This window comes from Prinia subflava, chromosome 4 (genome assembly GCF_021018805.1).
Source record: "Prinia subflava isolate CZ2003 ecotype Zambia chromosome 4, Cam_Psub_1.2, whole genome shotgun sequence".
Lineage (NCBI taxonomy): Eukaryota > Metazoa > Chordata > Aves > Passeriformes > Cisticolidae > Prinia > Prinia subflava.
Genome location: NC_086250.1, coordinates 21904126 through 21924501, shown reverse-complemented (window position 1 = coordinate 21924501; position 20376 = coordinate 21904126). Strand labels below are relative to the sequence as shown.

The following is a 20376-nucleotide window of genomic DNA, read 5'->3' as shown; positions in this document are numbered from 1 at the left end:
GGCAGATGGTGTATCTGAAACACACTTTGGGTAGCTTTCTATTACACATGCAGGTTTTCCTCTTGCACCTGTTTCTACCACTCAAACACCAAACCACTTAAAGATGGCAAAAGGGAGAGAGGGTGTGGAGGGATGGGATTCATTCTTTGTGTTCTCTTCCCCAATACTTGCAGGTCCTGATTTCCTTTTATGTGACTTGTTTCCAAACTTTTCCCCCCTCCTTTTTCAAGGCACTCCAAATTTGCAGCAGGGAAAATTTGCATTTAAAGGGTTTTAATAAATTAAAGGCCCTTGGGGAGTCTTCCAGAGGAACTTGATTAAATTAACAGCCAGGTCTCAGGCATCACTTCTGCTGAAATAAAACACAACCTGCAGCAAGGACATTTCATCAGATGACCAGTTAATATTGGTTCAATATTTACAAAAATGCTCCCCCTCCTTTAAAAACATGACAATTCACTTTGGAGCATTTCTACTCCATAGCAACTAAAATAAAATAGAGCGGAGAAAAGGCAAACATGTAACCTTCTAAGAATGTAACTACAACTCAGGTCTATTCAATGCAGAGGGTAAAAGCTAAAAGGAATAGTATTAGCTTGTATCTCTTTCCATATCCTGTGAAGACACTGTGGACAGCTCATTTCCTTCCTGTCAATCAGTTCTGCAGCCTTCCCCATTTGCTGTGCAAGGTGAATGTACAGAGCACCTAAACAGATCCGTTCCCTATTGTTACCTGCAACAACACAAACCAACAAGAGCACAAGCCAACGGCATCTGCCCGTGTCTCCAGATGCAGTTATATTCTTCCACAGAGGAAAAATAAATGAGTACAAATGCTCATCAGGAAAATTCCACTTATTTATTAGATGTCTTGTCCTTCATAGGATAGTTTGAGCCAAACAAATCTGAATATTTAAATACAAAATACCTTCTGAGTCACAGGAGATTCCAGAAATGCCAGAACCCTGAGCTTCCCTCCCTCAACACAGAGAATAATCTCTCCCATCCACTTCTCTGCCCAGGCCTGTACTGCATCCACATTAGGGTCTCTGGCCCATCTTCTTCAATGTTCGGTTCAGCTGGAATTAGAGAAAGCAAAGGTCAGAAAATTACACAGTGATTGATACACACTGCTGTTCCCCTCAGCAGACCTTATCCAATGCCTCTTAACTCCTTCCTCTCCAACTCTCTGACGAGAGCCCTTGAGCAAATACAGTGTGTCAAGTAGAAGGGGAGTAAGTAGAACTAACTCTCTGCTCCCCAAGACAGCAGAGGAAGATGTGGGGGAAAGAAAGGATCCAAACCTGCAGCAGCAGTATCACAATCCTGTATTAAGTGCCCAAATCTCAGAATTTTGCCCTCTGAATTTCCAGTGGAGAACAACCTCCTTTGGGAGAGAATGGAGCAGTAACAGAATGTCACCTCCTGGCCAAGCTCAATGCTGAAGCCATCTATGCTCCAGAAATCTCTGAGGTCATTTTCTAGAGCCATAGTTATGAAGTTAGAGATATGATTTTGGTTATGTTATTGACAGGGATACCACATTTATCTAGAGACAAGGGAATCAGCACAGCATCCCTGGACATTAAAACTCTGTTCCTTTTCCACTGTGGCTTAACTGAGCACTTCTCACAAAAACATACCATTCCTCAGAGGCCAGCAGCTGCTGCTTCGAACACCTGCCTTTGCCCAGTGCCTTTCAGAGCCAGGGCTAAGTCCAGCATGGAATTACACAGCTGTCTCACACAAGTGTGGACCCTTGAGAGCCTGCACAGACCAATGATTGCTCCACATTTCCTACCGAGTTACACAGCCCTCCCGCCCAGGCCTCACCTCCTCAAACTTGTGGATCTGTCGGATGAAGAAGTCCCCGTAGCGTCGAGCAACCTTTGTGTCTGCAATATGGATCATGTCCTGGGAAGAGAACAGGATGAGATTAGGAAAATGACTGCTCTACTAGCAGGGAGACAGCAAGAACTGCCAAACATAAAGATCAACCTAAGGGGCTTCACCTCAGCCATGGTTCAGCATCACACATATCTGACCTGTGCTAGTCCCATGCCACCCACCCAGCTCTCCTTGGGCTGCCCTCCCTCATACCTTTGCCTGGGATGGATCCCCAGTTCATGTTGTATTCACTTCCCACATTCTTACACACTCTTTTTTTGTCTTCCTTGCAGCAGTTTGACAGTTCCAACCCCAGTTCATGCTTTCCTCTTTTCAGTCATGCTATATGCCACAAGAGCTGACCTGAGACATGGCATAAGACCTTGCAAGAAGAGGTTTGCTATAAGGATCAAGAACACAGGACAACCTAGTCTCCTTTCTAGCAAGGAACCTAACAGTTACTGCTATCTTCTTTGATTAAAGCCCTACAAGACTCTTGCTTCTGCTGGAGCTCCAAGGGCAGATGGTGATAGCCCCACACATTGTATTTAGATTCCTCCTAGAGCAGCCACAACTAAACGCTGTTCCAGTGCAAAGCAGACCTGTAACATGAACAAGCAACATCTCTGCTTTGTCAAACAAAGGAGAGATGTGGGGGACATCTACAAGGACAATCCCACCTGACGCACAAACAGCAGCACTATCTGTCACTCAATTATCACTTCCCAGAACACTGACAAGCAGCTCCCTCTGTCCTGGGGAAGTGCTTGTTTTCTAGGTTTTCTGGCTGCCAAAGCTGCCCATGATATTCCATCACTTCTCATCCACTGACATTCCTTTTATGCAGAGTTATAACTTCATCGCGGGCAGCCAAGACAAATGGCTTTGTCAAATGGCAAAGGAAGAAGGAATGTCTCCCACAAAATGGAACAAAACTAGGTGCTGCCAATTTCAGAATTTGCTGGGTTAAAGAATTTCCTAGCCAGCAAGTGGCAGATACCAACCTTGTCAATATAGAAGTCAACCTCAGAGGCAGACTGGAACTCTCCGTCCAGGGCAGATATGCCACTGGTCCATACCAGGTTCTTCATCTTGTGCTTGAAGACAAGCAGCTGGATACGGAACTCCTGCTCTGTGAGGTCTAAGAAGCCAGCCAGCTTTGCCACAGGCATGGTGGTATAGAGCTTGAGGAAGCTACGGATGGTTGAGAGCTGGGCCTGCTGCTGAACTTCATCAGCGAAGACCTTGAGCTGCTGCAGGAAGGGCTCCTTGTGGTAGTTGGGGTGCACATTGTCATAATTGGGCACCACAGGAGAGAGGAACTTGGGGCAAGCGTAACTGAAGAGCTCCTCATAGACCTGCGCGTCGCCCTTCTGCATGCGCAGCATCTTGTCCCCATACTTCTCGCGCAGCTGCAGGTGGATGCTCTCGTCTATGCGCATGGGGTACATGGTGAGGGCGATGGCCAGCAGCGCGTGCATCTGCTCATTCTGCTTGTTGATCTGAGACACAGAGGAGAGCCTGTCAGCACCACAGTGCGCTCAGGTTTTAGGGTGCCCAAGGGAGCTGGAAGCTGCACTTTGCAGAGGAAGATGCTTTACACAGAGCACTGATGGTCCTAATGCTCAACGGGGACAGCACAAAGAAGCAGTGCCTCTGAGCAAAGCAAATGGATGAATGACATATCAAGGCTTTTAGAAATAAAAGAGAGGGCTGAACAAGAGGAAGGGGCAGAGTAAGTGCATCCAGAGCCATGCAGAATCCAGAGGGCCAGAAGCGCATTTGACTGTTTTGCTACAAGGACATGCAGAGAAGGGAAGGCAGATAGTTTAACGACCATCTCCTGGCAAGGGACAGTTATCAGGGAGGTCAGTGAAGAAAAGAGGATTTATTTGAGTGTGGGATGAAATGGACAGCTGTGTGGCTGAAACAGACACAGCAACTTTTTGAAGTGTTACAGAACTAAGACTGGCAAGATTTGGCTAAACAATGAGTCAGGAATTAATCATAAGGATAAAAAGGAGACAGGAGGTTAAATAGGCACCAAAATCAAGAGGTTAGACAGCTTATGTAGAAAGAGAAAGGAGCTTTGTTACAGTCATGTCTGTGAATGTTTATCAGATAATGGAAATATATCTGACAATGGCAGTAACCTGAAGTGCAGCACTGAATTAGAAACAAAATTAAGTCTGAAGGAGCATCAACAAGAGTATCATCAGCAGATGATACTCATTAACAACCCTGCCTAGAGTTAGAGTGCAGATGGACCTGGGACATGAGGGTATGAGGAACACCCAAAGTAACTAGTAACGTAGCTAAGAGAAAATATTGTCACACATGGCAAAGGAGTTCAGAGGATCCCCAGTCACCATCACCAGCAAAATCCAGGATAATAAAGCTGGACAAGCTATCAGGTGATAGAGGAGGAACAGGTAAGAAGACAGTAGCTTTTTCTTTTGGGAAGTCTAGTCTATTCCATCTCTTACCATCTCATACTTGTAGGTTGTCCTCTGAAACATGCTCTTTGTCCTCTGGATGTAGAGGAGGATATTCGCAAAGACACGGATGGCATCCTGGTAACGCCGCATCATCAGGTATGCGAAGCCCACATAGTAATAGGTGGTCACCTGGCACTCAGGCACCCGGGAGTACATGCTCTGAGAAGAAAGGAGTAACATGCTATGTTAGAGCGGAAACAATCCAAACCCCTTGTTAGCCACAATCCAGCCACCTCTGCTTTCACTCCAATCCCAAACTGGGTGAAAGGAGAGGGTTAATGCAGGATACCTCACCTCCCACCCATCCCTGCAGCAGCTTCCTCACTATTTTATTAGTTCATCCCATTTCCTATGTTTTCCAGTTTCAGCTTCCTGCAAGGAGAGGACTCTTGCTCTGTGCCTAACATTGCTCTGCTCAGTTCCCTTTCCCCCTATTTCACTCCATATCCTGTGCCAGACAGCATGTATGTAGATCTGTGCCAAGCCTTGGCCCAAACCCATTGCAGCTGAACTTTTATTAGCCACAAGCAGCATTCAATTCTAAGGCAAAAACAGCCTAGGTGGGAGCAGGCACAATGAGAACAGAAGTCAAATATACAAGAAAGAGCCATTGACAAAGGTTGTGTTCAGGTAGTTACCACTGCACTACCACTTGCAGTTCCAGCAGTATTCTCTGTAACAACACTGCCTTGCACAACACAGCAAACCTCCTAAAAAACTGGGCAATTGTGCTGCAACAGCATCAGGCATTATCATATGGCTTGATTTAATGCCAAAGCTCCAGCTGTGGTCAGCCACAAAGCTCCTGACAACTACAGCAGATACAAACAGTTCCTCAGCTGGAAGATTCAGTACAGCAATTTTTCACCAGCACGCTTGAACAGAGGCATTTGGAAGACTGCAAGAGAAGGGTTAAAACGTGTTGTATTACCTTCTTGTTGAGCTCAATGTTCTCCAGCACCTTGATGGCTTGGTAGTAATCTCCCAGCAGAGAGTGCAGACGCAGCAGCCCAACCAGGCTGAAATAGCCCAGCATCTTGTACAGGGAGTGGCGCCCATATTCACCAGCCACACTTTCAGGGTCACCTAGGGAAAAAAGGAACCACAATGCCATCCTCCAAGGAAGCAAGCTTCTCTTTCAATACTTTTCTGTTTAAAACAAAGAGAGCAAGGAACTGTAATCACTAGTACTTCTCACTTAAGGTCAACAGAACCAGTGCCCAGCCAATCCATCCACGGATTATAGGTTTGATCCAGCCCCCAAACAAAGTTAAGCAACTTGGCTCAAATCAAAGCAAGGCAGCACAGACACCAGTGGTGCTTGGCACCACCCAAAGCTCACCTCCACTTGTATAGACCTCCAGCTGTCGGTTGATGTTGGATTTGTCCACCAGAGAATGCAGCACATTAAGGACACTGTGGACGTTCCAGATCTTGGGGTTGGAACGAAGAAAATCAATTTCCTCTTCAGACTTTTTGGCTGTTTTACAGCGGTACTGGCTGAAAGACTGGAACTACAGGAAAAAGCATAGATTCAACGATGAGCAGCTTGTTTGGAGATGCTCAGCTAAGCGCACTAAGCTTAGCTTAGTGTGAACAGCTTGTTCACACAAGTGCGTTACAATAAACTACACGTTGCATCAAAAAAAATCGTTTAATGTGAGATCACATGGAAATCAAAATGGTAGATTATACAACCTTTAAAGTACCTAAAAAAATATACAGTACAGAGGGAAAAGGTCAGGAGACAGATGGAAGCAGAAAGGGATCTCTTAAACAATTAGGAAGGACATCTAAACACAAATTTGCTATCTGAACAGGTAGAAAAGAGAATGACCAAATTGTAAGATGTGTTTGCATAGATGCATCTTTTTCCCCTATATGCACATGTCCTTTTTGTTCTCAAGATTGAGAAGACAACACTTGAGGAATTCCACACAGCTCTATAATAAAAAGTTACAGAGATAGGAGTATATTCTCTAAAGAGAAAAACCAATAGCATTTGAGATCTGTACTGCTATACTCAGAACAGTAAGTGGAAAAATATTTCCTAATGTCAAGATCTCAGACCACAGCTTATTTCAAATCAGGTCATCAGTCTCTCAGTGCAAGCATAAAGGCCCTACTGACTAAGAAAGACAGAAATTTTGTTCTGAAAGGGAAATAGGCACAAAAGTTCAGGACTCCCCAAAGAGCACCCTGTAACTTAAAAATCTGTACGTTTACAACTTCTTCATCCACCTGCTAACAAAAGAGTAACAGTGATCACCAAAGATTTTCAACCTGCAATTGTACCCTTGCTATGGAAATCACAGCAAGGGAAGAGATGGAAAATTTATACAATTAATAAAGGCAAGGCCACTCCAAAATGGCCCAGTTTTATAATCACATACCTGGTATATGAATTCATCAATTATATCCCAGAGCCACTGATTGGGCAGTTCCAGAGGAGCAGGGCCATCAGCATCTGCAGGAGAAAAGATGAGAGGGTTAACACCTTCAGCAAGAACATCGTCAGAACTGGAAGAACAGACAAATTAGAGAACACAAGAATTTTCCTGAAATGGGAGATGGAGCAGCAGATGAATTAAGCTTCCAGTAGGGCTGAGATATGCAGCTTTAACTACCTCAATTTCAAAGACTATGAACATGCACAGGGTTAATCTCTAGAGTGTGACAGCTCAGCAGCATCAACTCTCAGAAGCTGCACACAGGCTGCAGGGGTTTATCCTAACTGATCCATTCTCCACATGAGGCTGGCAGGGAGTCACAAACACTAACATTTGTTCCAAAGAGAGTTAACAACAGCAAACAGTTGTGAAACACTGCAAGTTTTCTTCAGCTTACTGCTTCATTTTACTTTTTAATAAGATAGGTAAATCAGTTCTCAGCAAGACAGAAAGATAAGTAAGTTTTACTCTTTACAGTATTTCAGAAAGCACTGGAAACTATTTCTCCTTTTTGTGGTTTTAAATTAATGGATGTAAATTGCTCTTCATTCAATAAACTCAAACATGCAGAGAGCTTACAGACTACCTTTCCCTTTGTTATTTATAAACATGTTGCAGTTCTTCTGACCCTTTCTTCAGTTCTGCCCTCTCCATCCATTCTTTCTCTTCAAAATTCACAAACCAGAAATTAATTACAGCAACTCACTGAGGATGTAGTTGAAGAGATTGCAGTAGTTGTAGTAGGACTCAAATCTCTGCTCCAGCGTGGGCCCCCCCTGCAAAGAGAAGTCAGCAGAGTCTGCTTCATTTCAAGAAGGGCAGGAGGGAGTTCATGGGCAACAGCATAAGGACAGTCACAATAGCAGAGGGTCCTGTTCAGGAGTGCTAGAGCCAGCATTCAACCAGGACACCCACCAGCATCACCCAGAAAACCTGAAATTATAGCACTGTTGTCCCACAAAACAGGGATGGGTCTTCCTGTATAGGTAGCTTCTCACAGGATGTTGAGCAGTCAAACCTCCTGTGAATATTCTGCACTAACCTTCCCTGTTCCCCTCTGCTGTTCAGATTCAAGAACTTCCTATTACCTTCACCAGCTTTCCTTCCTTCTCTGCTCCTAAGAAGCCTTAATAGATCAACAATTCTGTTTCTGGACATCATTTCTAAATGATGTCAACTTTCAATCATTTTTGATTAAAATCAATCAACTTTGACATGCTGGTTCTTGTTTCAGCTGGAGACAGTGAGTCTGAGAATCACTAACAGCACAGCTTGAGAAACCAGTTTCTCCCATTGAAGCCTGGCTTGGGTTAACACAGCAGCCTTTTAAAAGCACACATTTCTCCACCCTCTGGTCCACTGCAAAACTGCAGTTATTACTTATTTACCCGTAAGTCAGGCATCTGTTGAGATTTTTTCCTTTAAGAACCAAGACTTTCTCACTGATTCCAAAGCAACTTAAAAAATCAAAAGGCAAAGTTTCTTTTGTTCCACAGAACATTATTCCTTTCATTTCCTTCTTTTCTATCCTTTATGGTATCCATGTTTCCCTTTTTGCAAGGCACTCTGATCCCATGTGAGGTTTTTAACAACAAATAATGCACCTTCCTGTTGTGACATCCCTTCCTCACTGCCTGTTCATTTGAAGAGGAGCCACAAAGAAACACACATAAGCAGTAAAAAGGAAAATTCAGTTACCTTCCAACACCCCCTTCTTCCCTAACTCACTAACCATTACATTTGCTGTTTAGCAGCACAGAGCCTCCTGAACACTCAGATCCAGTCTCCTAATTCATCTGACCTACCAGAGAAACCTGCACACTCATCACCACCAAGCCTGAACAGAAAGCTAACAAGCCTCAGACAGACAATCAAGTTTTTCTTGCTTTTCAGCAATCAGTGAATCCTTACTAAACTAACAAAAGGCAAGAATTTTAAGCTTCCCTAAAATCAGTGTGACTTACAGCTCATGAACCCATCCAATCTTGCCTTGCAAAGATAAGGGGACCACTGACACTGTAGTGGAACAAGACTTGTCAAGTTTGGTGGCATAGAGAAGCCAGCATGCAACCCACAAGAAGACACAGGGCCAACACTCACGCTGACTTTGGCATAGATGTGCCTGTAGTACAGCTCCTTGTATAGGATCAGGAAAACTGCATCTGGAAAAGATGACAGAAGAGGATATTAGCAAGCACAGGGCCTATCAGCCTCCTGCCACAACAATAAAAGGGAGGCACAAAAAGACACTTTGCTCATCTGACCTCTTGCCAGGCATCTGCTGAAGGAGTTGCCAGAGTGAACAAAGGTGACTGACTCAGTCAGCAACAACACTGCGCATCTGCTAACTCAGGATCAGGAGGAATTCAATTCCTTCTCTCTCTGACAACCCAAGGGAAAGTGGAAGACTCACCATTTCCAACCTGAGGAGCAATGGCCTCAGCCTCTGGCCACGGAGTGTTCTTAAAAAACCTTTCTGTCAGTTTTGTCCAGCTGAAAAATAGACACACGTGCAGTATGAGAAGCTACTTCTCACTCAGTATGACAGTGCTGGAATCAGAGATGACGACAACACCTTGGACTTGGTGGAAGCTGAGCAGCACCACCAACCCCTGTTAGTAAGTCCAGTGTTGAAGCAAAGAATGAGAATTGCAAAGTAAGCAGTGACACTTCAATTTATCCCTCACGCACAAAACAGACGTCACTTCCACGTCACAAAATATGTCACTTCCACATTCCCTTTACGTCAAGTTGACACGGCTACAAGCAGGAGTGGAAGCAGCTGTTGAGAAGAAACACAAAAGCTACACCTCACAGCTTTCTGGAAACTGCCTGACTAGCACCACTGAGATCCCTTTTTGCAGCCTCCCTTCCTGTTAGGCCAGGGCTGACCCTCCCCTTCAGACAGGTCACAACTCGTGTATACCTACATTAGCCTAATGGGCCGGAAATATCTAGGGTTCTTTTTTTCCACAGTAACCAAATCAAAACCGTTTCAGAGAATGCCCAAGTTTGGAACAGCACAGGTAGTAGTCAGCCTTTCCTTTTAACGGGATCACAGTTAGTATTGTACCTGTTTTCATAAATGTCCTGGATCTCATACACCTTCTGGTCAATAACATCACTGGAGACACGGCTGGCTTGGAGCTCGTACACCTTCTGGTCAATGAGATCTGACACCGTCTTGTGAAAATACTGAATGAAGTTTTTGATCACTTCGGGGATCACCTGGTAGGTCTGCTGTTCGTACTGGCGCTCGTAGGCCAGGTCTTGCTTTGGGTCTCCTGTGGAGGAAGAGGAGCAGTGAGGCAGTGGCCGCACAGCCCGGCCCGGGCCCACAGACCTAGCCGGGCGCAAGCAGGCCCGAGGCGTGGGGCCCTCACACTTACCCGTGTGCATATCATAGTCGTTGGAGTACGCATAGGGGTCGTAGGCGGCCTGTGGGGAGAGGGCGGCAGTGAGTCCCCGCGAACAGCCCGGACACGACCCCCGCGCCCCCCGGCCCCCCTGCCCGCACCTCGTTGTCGTAGTCCTCCCCCGGGTAGGCCATGGCGGCGGCGCGGCACGGAAAGCGCTCCGGACGGAAACGTGGGACAGGCGCGGCACAGGCACAGGGGCAGGGCGGGGGCGGGAGAGGCTGAGCTCTTCTATTGGCTAAAACAACTGCCTGTCTTCATCCCGCTGAGCCCTCATGGGCGGGCCATGGTCCTCTTCTCTATCTGATTGGAGAAAACAACTGCCCGTCAGGCTCTCCTGGTCACATCCTCCACTTCCCGCTCCGCCTCTCTCCCTCCCGCTCCCTCCCCATTGGCTGCATGCACGGGCTGCGTCGCCTTCCATTGGTCAAGAGGACGGGCCCGCCCTGTTGCTGTGGTGACGCCCCGCCCATCCCGGCCCAGGCCGCGACGGGATGGAGGGCGGCGGTGGGGCTGATGGGCTGCCCGGCGCAGGGCCGGAACCGGGACCGGAGTCAGAGCCGGAGCCGGGACTGGGGCCAGAGTCGGAGCCACAGCCGCGCATTGCGCTGCCGCCACTGGGATTGGGCGCACCCCTCGGTTACCTGCATGTCCTGTGGCAGCGGGAGGAACCCGCGGGCAAGATCCCGGCGCGCCGCCTGCGCAGGGCCGCCCGCCTCCACCGCCGGCTGGGGCCGACGGGCAAGGAGGCCCACGGTGAGCGGCGGGCGCGTGGAGCCGCTGTTCGCTCCGGAACAGCCCCTCTTTCGGCCGGCTCCGCACGGGGCTTCGGGAGGGAGGTCGGCTGTGCTCGGTGTGCGGCTGGGGAAGGCACCCCCGTCCTGCCAGGGGAAGGTGCCCGTCAGGAGTGGGCGGGCCCGCGGCCAATTTCAGAAGAAGACGAGGAGAACGATTCTTACTCTGTGCCTTGATCTGTGTCCCTTTCTCTGGAGCCAGTAGCAGCGTGATTTGGCCCCGCACTTGTGCTCGAGCACGGGGATGTTTCATTAGGGAAACGTGCCTTTTTTCTCAGTGCTTTCTAGTAACTGCATTCTTTCCTCCACAGCTGTGAAAAGGCTGCGTGAAGCTGCCAATAGCAATGATCTGGACACAGGTAAGACTTCTCTCAGTCCTACTTGGGACCTCTTCTTGGAAGGGCAGTGTATCAAGGGCTCTTACTTTAGGAGAGGAGGAAGCGGGTGCCGATAGTTTGTGGACAGGATGCTTTAGATGCTTCAGATCTATAAAATGCTTTTTAAAAGCCTGGGTTTGTTCTCTGAGCAGAGTAGGGCTGGTTATTGTGTTCACTTTCTCATTGCACCTGGTTCATTGTGTTAGTTTTCCATCTGCCTGGAGCTGAACCAGCACTGAACTGTCACAGTTGTTTTGGTATGTTCTTTTGCCCAGGTGTTAGCAGCAAGAGAATAATGTTTTGATTTAGGTGGAAAAATTACTATTATCTAAGCCATACCCTGTGTGATGAGGCAGTGTACGCCAGTAGATTAGAACCAGGGCCAGAGCTGGAGTTTTACCTTCTGGTTTCTGCAAAATACTCTTGTGGTCCATAAATTCTTCTTTCCAGATGTCCAACCTCAACACTACATCTTTCTCTCTCAGGCTTTGTTAATTGAAGCATATCAGAGTTAGTTTATCAAAACTTAAAGTTTTAGTAGTTTTTGTAATCTGTATTTCTACAAAAATAACTTAATGACAACTTTGCTAGATGCTGGCTAAGAATAATATAAGAATAACACGCTATTTATAATTAATGAATATTTATTGATTATGACTAAACAATTAACTTTAAAGGTAGTTAAAACAATTAACGAAAATTACTAAAACGTTCTGACTTTTCCAACAATACATCCCTTTGGAGGTGATCTTAATTTTCCTTTAAGATTACTTCCACTTAAATCATTGATTATCTAGCAAAACTTAAGACATTAAAATGCAAAAATTTTGCTTGTGTCTTGTTATAGGATATCACAGACCATTCATCCAAATGAAATTTCAGACCGGGATATTATCTCTTTTAACAGTATCTTGGTAACTTCACTTGCTTTGTTGGTGCAAACAGCTATCTAAAAAATGTGTCAGCTAAAACAAATAGGTATCAACAGCCCTCTTTTTGAGGTAACTCAGAAAAATCTATATGCCTATAAACTCCAGGACAGTTTCCTCTTTTTGTAGTCCTTAAAGGAGGTCTTTTGTAGGCCTGTGGATTGTTTTGCAAACATATTTTACACTTACTGACTACACTTTTGATTCATGGTATTTTTACACTAATTGTTGATGTTTCAAGGTATCTCAGCTTCTGCTCCTCAGTGTGTTTCTCTGTGTTCATCTTTGGCTACTTGTCTCATCTCTGCTTGAGGTACTATATTCTGTTTCTCTTTCTTTTGGCAATGTAACATCAACTCTAAAATACCTTTTGGTGTAAAATACCATGAACTGACCCTTTTTCTTAACTATCTGATAGATAATCTGGCCACCAGAGAATACAATATTCTATTAACTGTGTCCAAGTTAAAGAATTGCTTTTAAATGCTTTCCAGTGCTGCAAAATACAACCTAAAAGTGAACATTTGGGTATTCCCCCTCTTCCTGGGTTCAAGAAGAAAAATGGAAACCCACAGTAAAAAAAATTCCAGCAATCACTAAAACCAACATGAGAGAGCGCTGCGAGCACATGAATACAATTCCAGTTACTGACACAGTAGCAGCTGCGGTGCTAATGCCAAGGAGAGAGCTCTGAGCAAACAATTCTCACTTTAAAAATTTACATTGCCGAAAACCAAACATTTAGTACACACCAATTACCCTAAAATTCAGAGTAAACATACAGTGGCTTCAACACTCTTGAAGCAAATGAATTTCCACACAAACTGAATTTACACTTATAACACATTACCACACACTCGCATTTTCCAGCACTAGTAGATACCATAGGCTTTAATAAGCACAGAAAAATCTGGGCAAAACCCTTCCACAACATGGCTCTTTTTGCAAGCAGCACTGTGTCTGACTAATTTGTGGACAAACCAGAGGGTGAAGACTCTAACCACACCTTCTGATAGTCACTTATAGTTTTACAATTACAGTTTTCCAGCTAGGCAGTGGGATTCAAACACAATTCCCTTAATATTCACTTATAGAGTTTTACACTTACTTTTAATAGAAAATAGCCAATTATGTAATCACTTTCTTAAATATTATATTAGAGAGTGCAAGCTTCTGATTAGGTATACCTTTTTAAACCTTTAGTAATGTCTTAATAAACTCCCAGGAGTTTTTGCCTTGAACTCACCTGGATCAGAGGATTGAAAAATTTCCCTGAAAAAAAGTCTTTCAGTGTGCACCAAAGTCCTTGATCCTGTAAGTCTGTGGAATGTCAAGTGTGTTTTCTTACGTGGGTCACCAGTAAATAGTTAGCAAATCCTCTGGAATTGTTGGTGTAAATAAACCCCTCTAACACTTTCTTTTAATGTTAATGTGTAAGATGTTACTTTGTTGTTGGCCAGAAGGGATTTGTGAAGCTCACAAAATTCTGGCCTCCACTCAGACGCAGATATAAAACTTCTTCACTTATTTATGCTTTTTAGCAAACAGAGAAATTAATGTTCATTGGTTATAAAATTACATAATTCTCCTTTATGCATTAGTATTCTGTCCTCTATGGGTTATTGCTTTCTCACTTGTCATGCTGGTTAGTCCATATTTTTAGTCTTTTTAGTATCATCTTCCTCTCATAAGGACTTTCCAACACATATACTGAGTCCTTGTTAGTTCCTTCTTTATCTTCGGGTTTCTGCAAAGTCGTTGTGGTCCATAAATTCTATATTCCAGATGCCAGCCTCAACCATACATCTTTCTCTGGTTTTGTTCATTGAAGCATATGAGAGTTAGTTTATAAAAAGTTAAAAGTTTCAGTAGTTTCTCCAAGCTGTTTTGCTACAAAAGTACATTATGACAGCTTTACTAAATACTGGCTGAGACTAATTTAAGAATTGGACACTTTATAATTAATATATATATAGATTATGATTAAATAAGCAATTAATTTCAAAGTTAAAACCATTAACTTAAACTATTTAAAAGTTATATCATTTCCAACAGGAAAGAATGCAGTTTTATGGAAGTCGTGGTTTCAATTCACCTTGGATTTGATAGACAGGTTCCTGTATTTACAATCCTCTTGTGTTTTGTTTACTCTGCAACTTGAGGAAGTGTGCTATGATTAATTTATTTTTCATCAACAAATAAACATCTTTGCTGTTTCCTGTGGTGGCACTGGGTGGAGAGGTTATGTCATTCCTACTTGGTTCAGGGGAAGAGTAGCTAAAGTGTTCCTATTAATGGTTCTCAGTGGGGCACTGTCAGTCTCCCTGTCTTTCTTCTGAAGTAACAAACATTCTATGTTAATGCCACTTCCATCTTTCCAGGTGCTCCTTTCAGTTCTGTACCACACTTGAAGCAGGAGGTGTAGAGGAAGAAATTCAAAGATGGCTATAATTCACTTTCTGGAAGCTGAGATAAATGATGACTTTCAGTGGTCTGAAACAGTCTTGACTGTTGTAGAATATGCTGTTTAAAAATCTCAAAATATAGTGAACCTGTCCACATTTTTAACAGTTATGGAATGAGCTCTATTTTACACACCAGATAGTACATCAGGATGATCTCAAAACAACAGGAGTAACAGCCCTCTACAGTTGCCCCTAACACATGTTGCTGTATGTGCTATTTTTATGTCCCTAATCTTTCCACCCGTTACTGATCTCTCTGCTCGGCTCTTGGCAGGTCAGTGCATTCCCCTGCCTGCTTCCCAAATTGTAGCCACCATTGGTTAGGAAGGGGCATAGTTAAAACAGCTGTGAATAAGTGGCTTTTCTCACTACCTGTGGTTACGCTGTGAAACTTCTGACCACGGGTCCATGTTGATGTCTAAAGTTTACACAGGTGCAGAAAATGACCATGTAAATCCACAGGGAAAGCCCATGGAGGTGTAGTTATAGCACAGGATGCTAATTCTAGCTTGGGAAGTGCCTGAGATGCAGCTGACTAAAACCAAGAGTTAGTCCCGTATCCTTCCTATCCTTTTGTATTCTTCTCTAGGTGTTTGCTGCTGATTGTCCTTGTAGCTTGAAAATTTGACTAGGTGGATCTTTAGCCGTTAGAGCCGTTGGCTTATCTTTTATGGCAACATGTGGAAGGCGGTGAAGGCTGAATCAGAGGGTGGAGGTTGTGCTGCTTAGGCTAGTTCTACTGAGCTAGTACTGGTGGGAACTGGTTCAAGTCCAGGCAACTTAGTAGTTGCAACTTACCAGCTGATAGCATGTGAATCTTCCCCCAAAAGAGCAGATAGCGTTACTCCTCTCTGATCAGGTGCCCCTTCAGCTTACCTGCTTTCTTCTCCGTGGTTCTATCAGTGCAGCAGCTCTTGGAGGATGGAACTGACCCCTGTGCTGCGGACGACAAAGGCCGGACAGCCCTGCACTTTGCTTCCTGCAATGGCAACGATCGCATTGGTGAGTGGGGGGGAAGTTCTGTCTTCCAGCCTCTCTGTGGCAAGGATTTTGAAGGGAGCACTTTATTTTGATTCAGCACCTGTCAGATGTTGCTCTTTTCTGTTCCTTTTGTGTTAAAGTTGCCAACTCTGGCCCCAGGGCTTGTCATGTCTGCCTGCTGGAGGGGGAGCAGGACCTCCCAGTTCTAGGGCTGTACTGGTGCAGAGGCAAGTGTGTCCTTCTTCCCAGTTCTTTGCATGAGGGTGCCCAGGAGCAGTGGCACTTGCCTGGCTTTGTACTGGGTCCTTCTGCACTGCTGTGCAAACCCCTGTCCCTGTCTCAGTAAGGAAGCTGATGAGCTGAACAGAAGCGCACCTGTAAGGCAGCCTGGTGTCTGCCACATGCACCTGTGGCCCATGTGGGCCTGTCCTGTGGGGCAAAGGGAAGGGACTGATGTGGCTCTTTTTCCTTGTTTCTAGTCCAACTGCTTCTGGATCATGGGGCTGACCCAAACCAAAGAGATGGGCTGGGCAATACTCCCTTACACTTGGGTAAGTGCCACACAGATGAGCTTTGCATGCAGAGAAGTGAGATGAGAACCTCCTTACTGTTCCTTTCCTCTCCACCTTCCTCTTGCCTATGCCTCACAAAATGCATCCCCAAATTTAAGGACCTAGGAGGGACTTCCTTAGATTCACTTCTCACAAAGATTTAATTAAAGGAAAGGTTTGAGAAAATTGATTTCCCTCCCTCTACCAGCCTCAAGGAGTACAAGATCTGTTCCAGATAGAGTACTCAGGCTTGAGTGGGAGGTTACCTTAGCATTTGGGCCGTTCCTCTTTCCCCTGGCAAAGAAGCCCTTTGGGAAGCAGGAAGCTCTGTGCTTGAGCAGAAACTCATTTTTGTTTGTACCTCTGAGTTGTGTGTCCTGTGTTTTCCCTCCCCAGCTGCCTGCACGAACCACGTTCCTGTCATCACCACGCTGCTGCGCGGAGGTAACATTTCCTCTATAAGAGTTACAGCCTGTCCCCTTCCTGCCCTGTTGATAGTCCCCAAGGACACCACATCCTGATGACAGACCTCAGTGTCCCTGCTTGTGCATCTTGCAGGGGCCAGAGTTGATGCCTTGGATCGAGCTGGCAGAACCCCACTGCACCTCGCTAAATCAAAGCTGAATATCCTGCAGGAAGGATTCTCCCACAGCCTGGAGGCTGTACGCCTTGAAGTGAAACAGGTAAAAGAAACAGTCCTGTGTTCTGGTAAGGTAGTGCAGCTCCTGGCAGCCTCCTGCACCCTTTACTTAAATGCCTGTCTGCGGGCTCTTAACTGCTGTGGGAAGAGTTTGACTTCATTTTCAGAGACCTTCCTTTTTCCCAGCCTCTACTTTAATTTTTTCCAGGGCCTCTCTTGGCTCTGTAAGCTAAGGATGCTATGAGTGTCTGGATTCTTGGCCTATATGGAGCCTTCTCTTTTCTTCAACCATGATGTAAGACAGGTGCCTCGTGGCAGGAGAGGAACCACAGTATGAGGCTGTAGCTGTGGCATACGCATGCTCTGTATTCCTAGCACAGTCCAGCCTGCTCCAGTGTGTGGAGACATGGAATAGGAAAGCACTCCTAGGCCTGCAAATGCATGAGGCATGGGCCCCACTTCAGGAGCCACATGGACACAAGGATTTTTATCCTCTGGGCATAAGGAGATCCTGCTGGAGTTAGAAGCCCATGCTGCTTCAGCTGGGCTTATCTCTCTTCCCTGTTCTTAACCAGGCATAAGGATCACAACTAGTCCATCTGCGATTGGTGAACGCCTCTGGTGACTCACTGGACTCTGATGCTGCCATTAGTGCCACGTAGTTGCTTTGCCTGGATTTGTCTCTAGGGGTCATGTTCTCTGCCGTGTGCTGCAGCTTCAAGGCCGTATGCTTGGCAATTTAGCCATTCAATTTTTCCTGTAAAAACACCGCAGCCTGATGCAGCTCACTGATGTTTGTCTCTTATGCCTGTTTGTTTCAGATTATCCAGATGTTGCGGGAATACCTGGACCGTCTGGGGAGGCATGAGCAAAAGGAACAACTGGATGACCTCTGCTCCAGGCTACAGATGACTAGCACAAAGGAGCAGGTAGGCAGCATTGAGCTACTCTGACTCACCTCCTTGCGTTGGGACTCCTGCATTTGGGAGAATGCAACTGCATGAGCAATGGGGCATTGAAGACATGGTTATTGTTCACATTGGGTCTAGTGGGCAAGTTACATGATGATTCATTTCACCTCCTTGAGGTGAAAATTCAAAATGCAGAAAGCATTGTACTACCAAGCAGCAGGGAAGGTGAGGAGGAGATGGGCTAAGGGGAACAGTCAGTTTTAAGTTCAGGATCAGCACAACTACACAGGATTGCAGGGCCTGGAGGTTTTTTCCTATAAAAGACTGGCCCCTAGAAACAGGCTTAGAGGAAACAGCCCTGACACTATTGTTGAGTTTGGGTAATGTAGCAATATGCTTGTATTTTAAAGACCAGCTAAATCACACAGAATGGAGGTCAAGCTTCACCTTCTGAAGAATGGGGAGAAGCTCCCATTGCCTTAGATTAGGGCTTGTTTGATCGTGAGGATAGTAGCCCTTCTGCACGATTGTTGGCACCAAAAGTATCCTGTCCTAGTATAAGCTCAGCATGGGCATTACTGGCAATTCTAATGCAAGGGTGGTCCCTGCTTCATGGGGGTTTCTTCTGTGGTGGTAGGTGGCTGCACAGCTGCATTGCCCTCCCTGATGGCCATCTGTATTCTTCTGTCAGGTGGATGAGGTTACAGACCTCCTGGCCAGCTTCACATCACTCAGCCTGCAGATGCAGAAGATGGACAACAGGTAATGAGCTGCCAAATCATCATGCTAAAGAAGCAGGAGAAGCCTTAGAGAGAAGAAAAGGAAGCTGAAGTTTGCTTCCCAGATCACTGACTAAGCATTGCTGCCAGCGGCCATTCCTGCCAGACTGATTCTCCAGTGGTGTTCAGACTGTTTCTGTTGGTGCTGCCACAGCTGCCCCATGGGGAGGCAGCAGGCTTTGCACAGCAAAGGCAACAGACAAGAATGCTGCAGCTGTGACTTTAGGGTAAAAGAGCTGCTTCACCTTTTACCAGATGGGCTGATGATGAATAGGGTACCCTTTCCAGAGATATCTTGCCTTCTGAGTACATCAGCTCGATGTAGGCAGTGACCAATGCCATGTGCAGTTACCAGCCCTGACTAGTGCACTCAGCAACTGGCCAGCATCATGGAAATGCTTGGAACAGGCACCTTTTGCCGCCTTCATACTGCTCAATTGCATGAGGGAGGAAGTTAATGCATTGAACAGCAGAAGGCTTTGTGCTATGAGAAGAACACACATTTAATTCTGCATTTAATTTTTGCACGCTAGAAGCCGAGCAAACATTCTGCCTTAAGAAACATGCATTGATGAGGCTTAATCCTCACCTTCCCCAGAGCCTGCTGTCAGAGGGCAGAGAATGTGTCTGGTTACAAGTGGGATACAAAGTTTTACATGGCTAAACTAACACTTTTCACTGGACCCATTTTTTAAGTCTGCTGCAAGTTAGTTCTTAAATATGAACAGTAACACTTGAAAAAATACCCAGGTACACAGCTAGCAGGTCAGAGCTGCCCTGATGCGAGAATAAGGATTGGAGGGTGACAGTCTTAACACAGTTCTAGTCAGACATCTACATCTTGCAAAAAAAACCCCACCCTAACTAACTTCGTGTTTCCTGTTACTGGCAGTCTCAGGCAAGAAGTCCAGGAGGTGTGACAGGAGGTGTTGTACATTCAGCTGTATTATTGGGCTAGGATGGAGATGGCTTTACTTCTGCCGCAGCAGCACCAAACCCATTACTCAGCCATTCCGTGTCTCTTGCTTGTCACGGAGAACCTCAAGTGCAGCGTGAGAAATGAATTATGGCTTATGCTGGGAGCCTGAAGTGATGCAGCTATGAAGGATGCACGGAAATGCTCTTGCTGCTCTCTCAGTTCTGCCTACGTGGTTATTAGCAAAGATTTAGGTTGCTTTGTTGTGGAGCAGGGATCCAGAAAATCTCGTTGATAGGGCAACAGCAGGGTGACAGGAACATGCCAATAGTATCTAAATTCCCACCTGTGTACCACACCTGGTGTGCTGGTAGCCATACCTAACCCACAGCTTGGGAGTCACTGGTTTGAAAAAGTTCATTATTAGGATTCAGCTTAAGTATGCAGCAGCCACAGTTTGGAGCATTCTTCAGAGATCTTTAGGTCAGAGTGCTCTCTGATATCTGCCTCTTGTCCAGGAAGAGGCTAAGTGGACCTCTGTTCAAAGCTGAGATACTTGAAACAGGCATGGCTTTTAGATGCGTTTGTCTGGGGGCCACTGGAGGACACAGCTCAGACCAGCAGTCTCGTGGCTGGGCTGGAGCTGTCACTGTGCATACTGATACTTCATTATGATGTGCTGGATAGGAGAGGGTGAGAGACAATCTGACCTTTTTGTATTTTCAACTTCAATAAAATCCTGTCAGCCTTTTATGACTCCTCATCCAAGTTCTCTTTTTCAG

The 20376-nt window shown here is 45.5% G+C and overlaps 2 protein-coding genes across 3 annotated transcripts; one reads left to right on the top strand and one right to left on the bottom strand.

Moving 5' to 3' along the window:
• Positions 1-840: 840 nt before the first annotated feature.
• EIF3L (eukaryotic translation initiation factor 3 subunit L) lies at positions 841-10461 on the bottom strand. Its single transcript, XM_063395868.1, has 13 exons — positions 10353-10461; positions 10225-10273; positions 9909-10119; positions 9249-9328; positions 8936-8997; positions 7542-7611; positions 6779-6852; positions 5728-5899; positions 5317-5471; positions 4374-4544; positions 2892-3389; positions 1834-1914; positions 841-1079 (listed from the first exon to the last, which is right to left on the bottom strand). Exons 1-13 carry the CDS (start codon positions 10383-10385, stop codon positions 1041-1043), a joined length of 1695 nt encoding a protein of 564 aa, XP_063251938.1. The 5' UTR covers positions 10386-10461; the 3' UTR covers positions 841-1040.
• Positions 10462-10713: 252 nt separating this feature from the next.
• On the top strand, positions 10714-20350 carry ANKRD54 (ankyrin repeat domain 54). Of its 2 annotated transcripts, none has more exons than XM_063395865.1 (8): positions 10714-11007; positions 11357-11404; positions 15720-15818; positions 16277-16348; positions 16745-16792; positions 16907-17031; positions 17810-17917; positions 18591-20350. In XM_063395865.1, the coding sequence occupies exons 1-8, from the start codon at positions 10746-10748 to the stop codon at positions 18663-18665; spliced, it is 837 nt and encodes a 278-aa protein (XP_063251935.1). In that variant the 5' UTR covers positions 10714-10745; the 3' UTR covers positions 18666-20350. The 2 variants fall into 2 exon arrangements, with proteins under 2 accessions (XP_063251935.1, XP_063251936.1); XM_063395866.1 differs by having other exon boundaries at positions 10868-11007; positions 15725-15818.
• Positions 20351-20376: the final 26 nt, after the last annotated feature.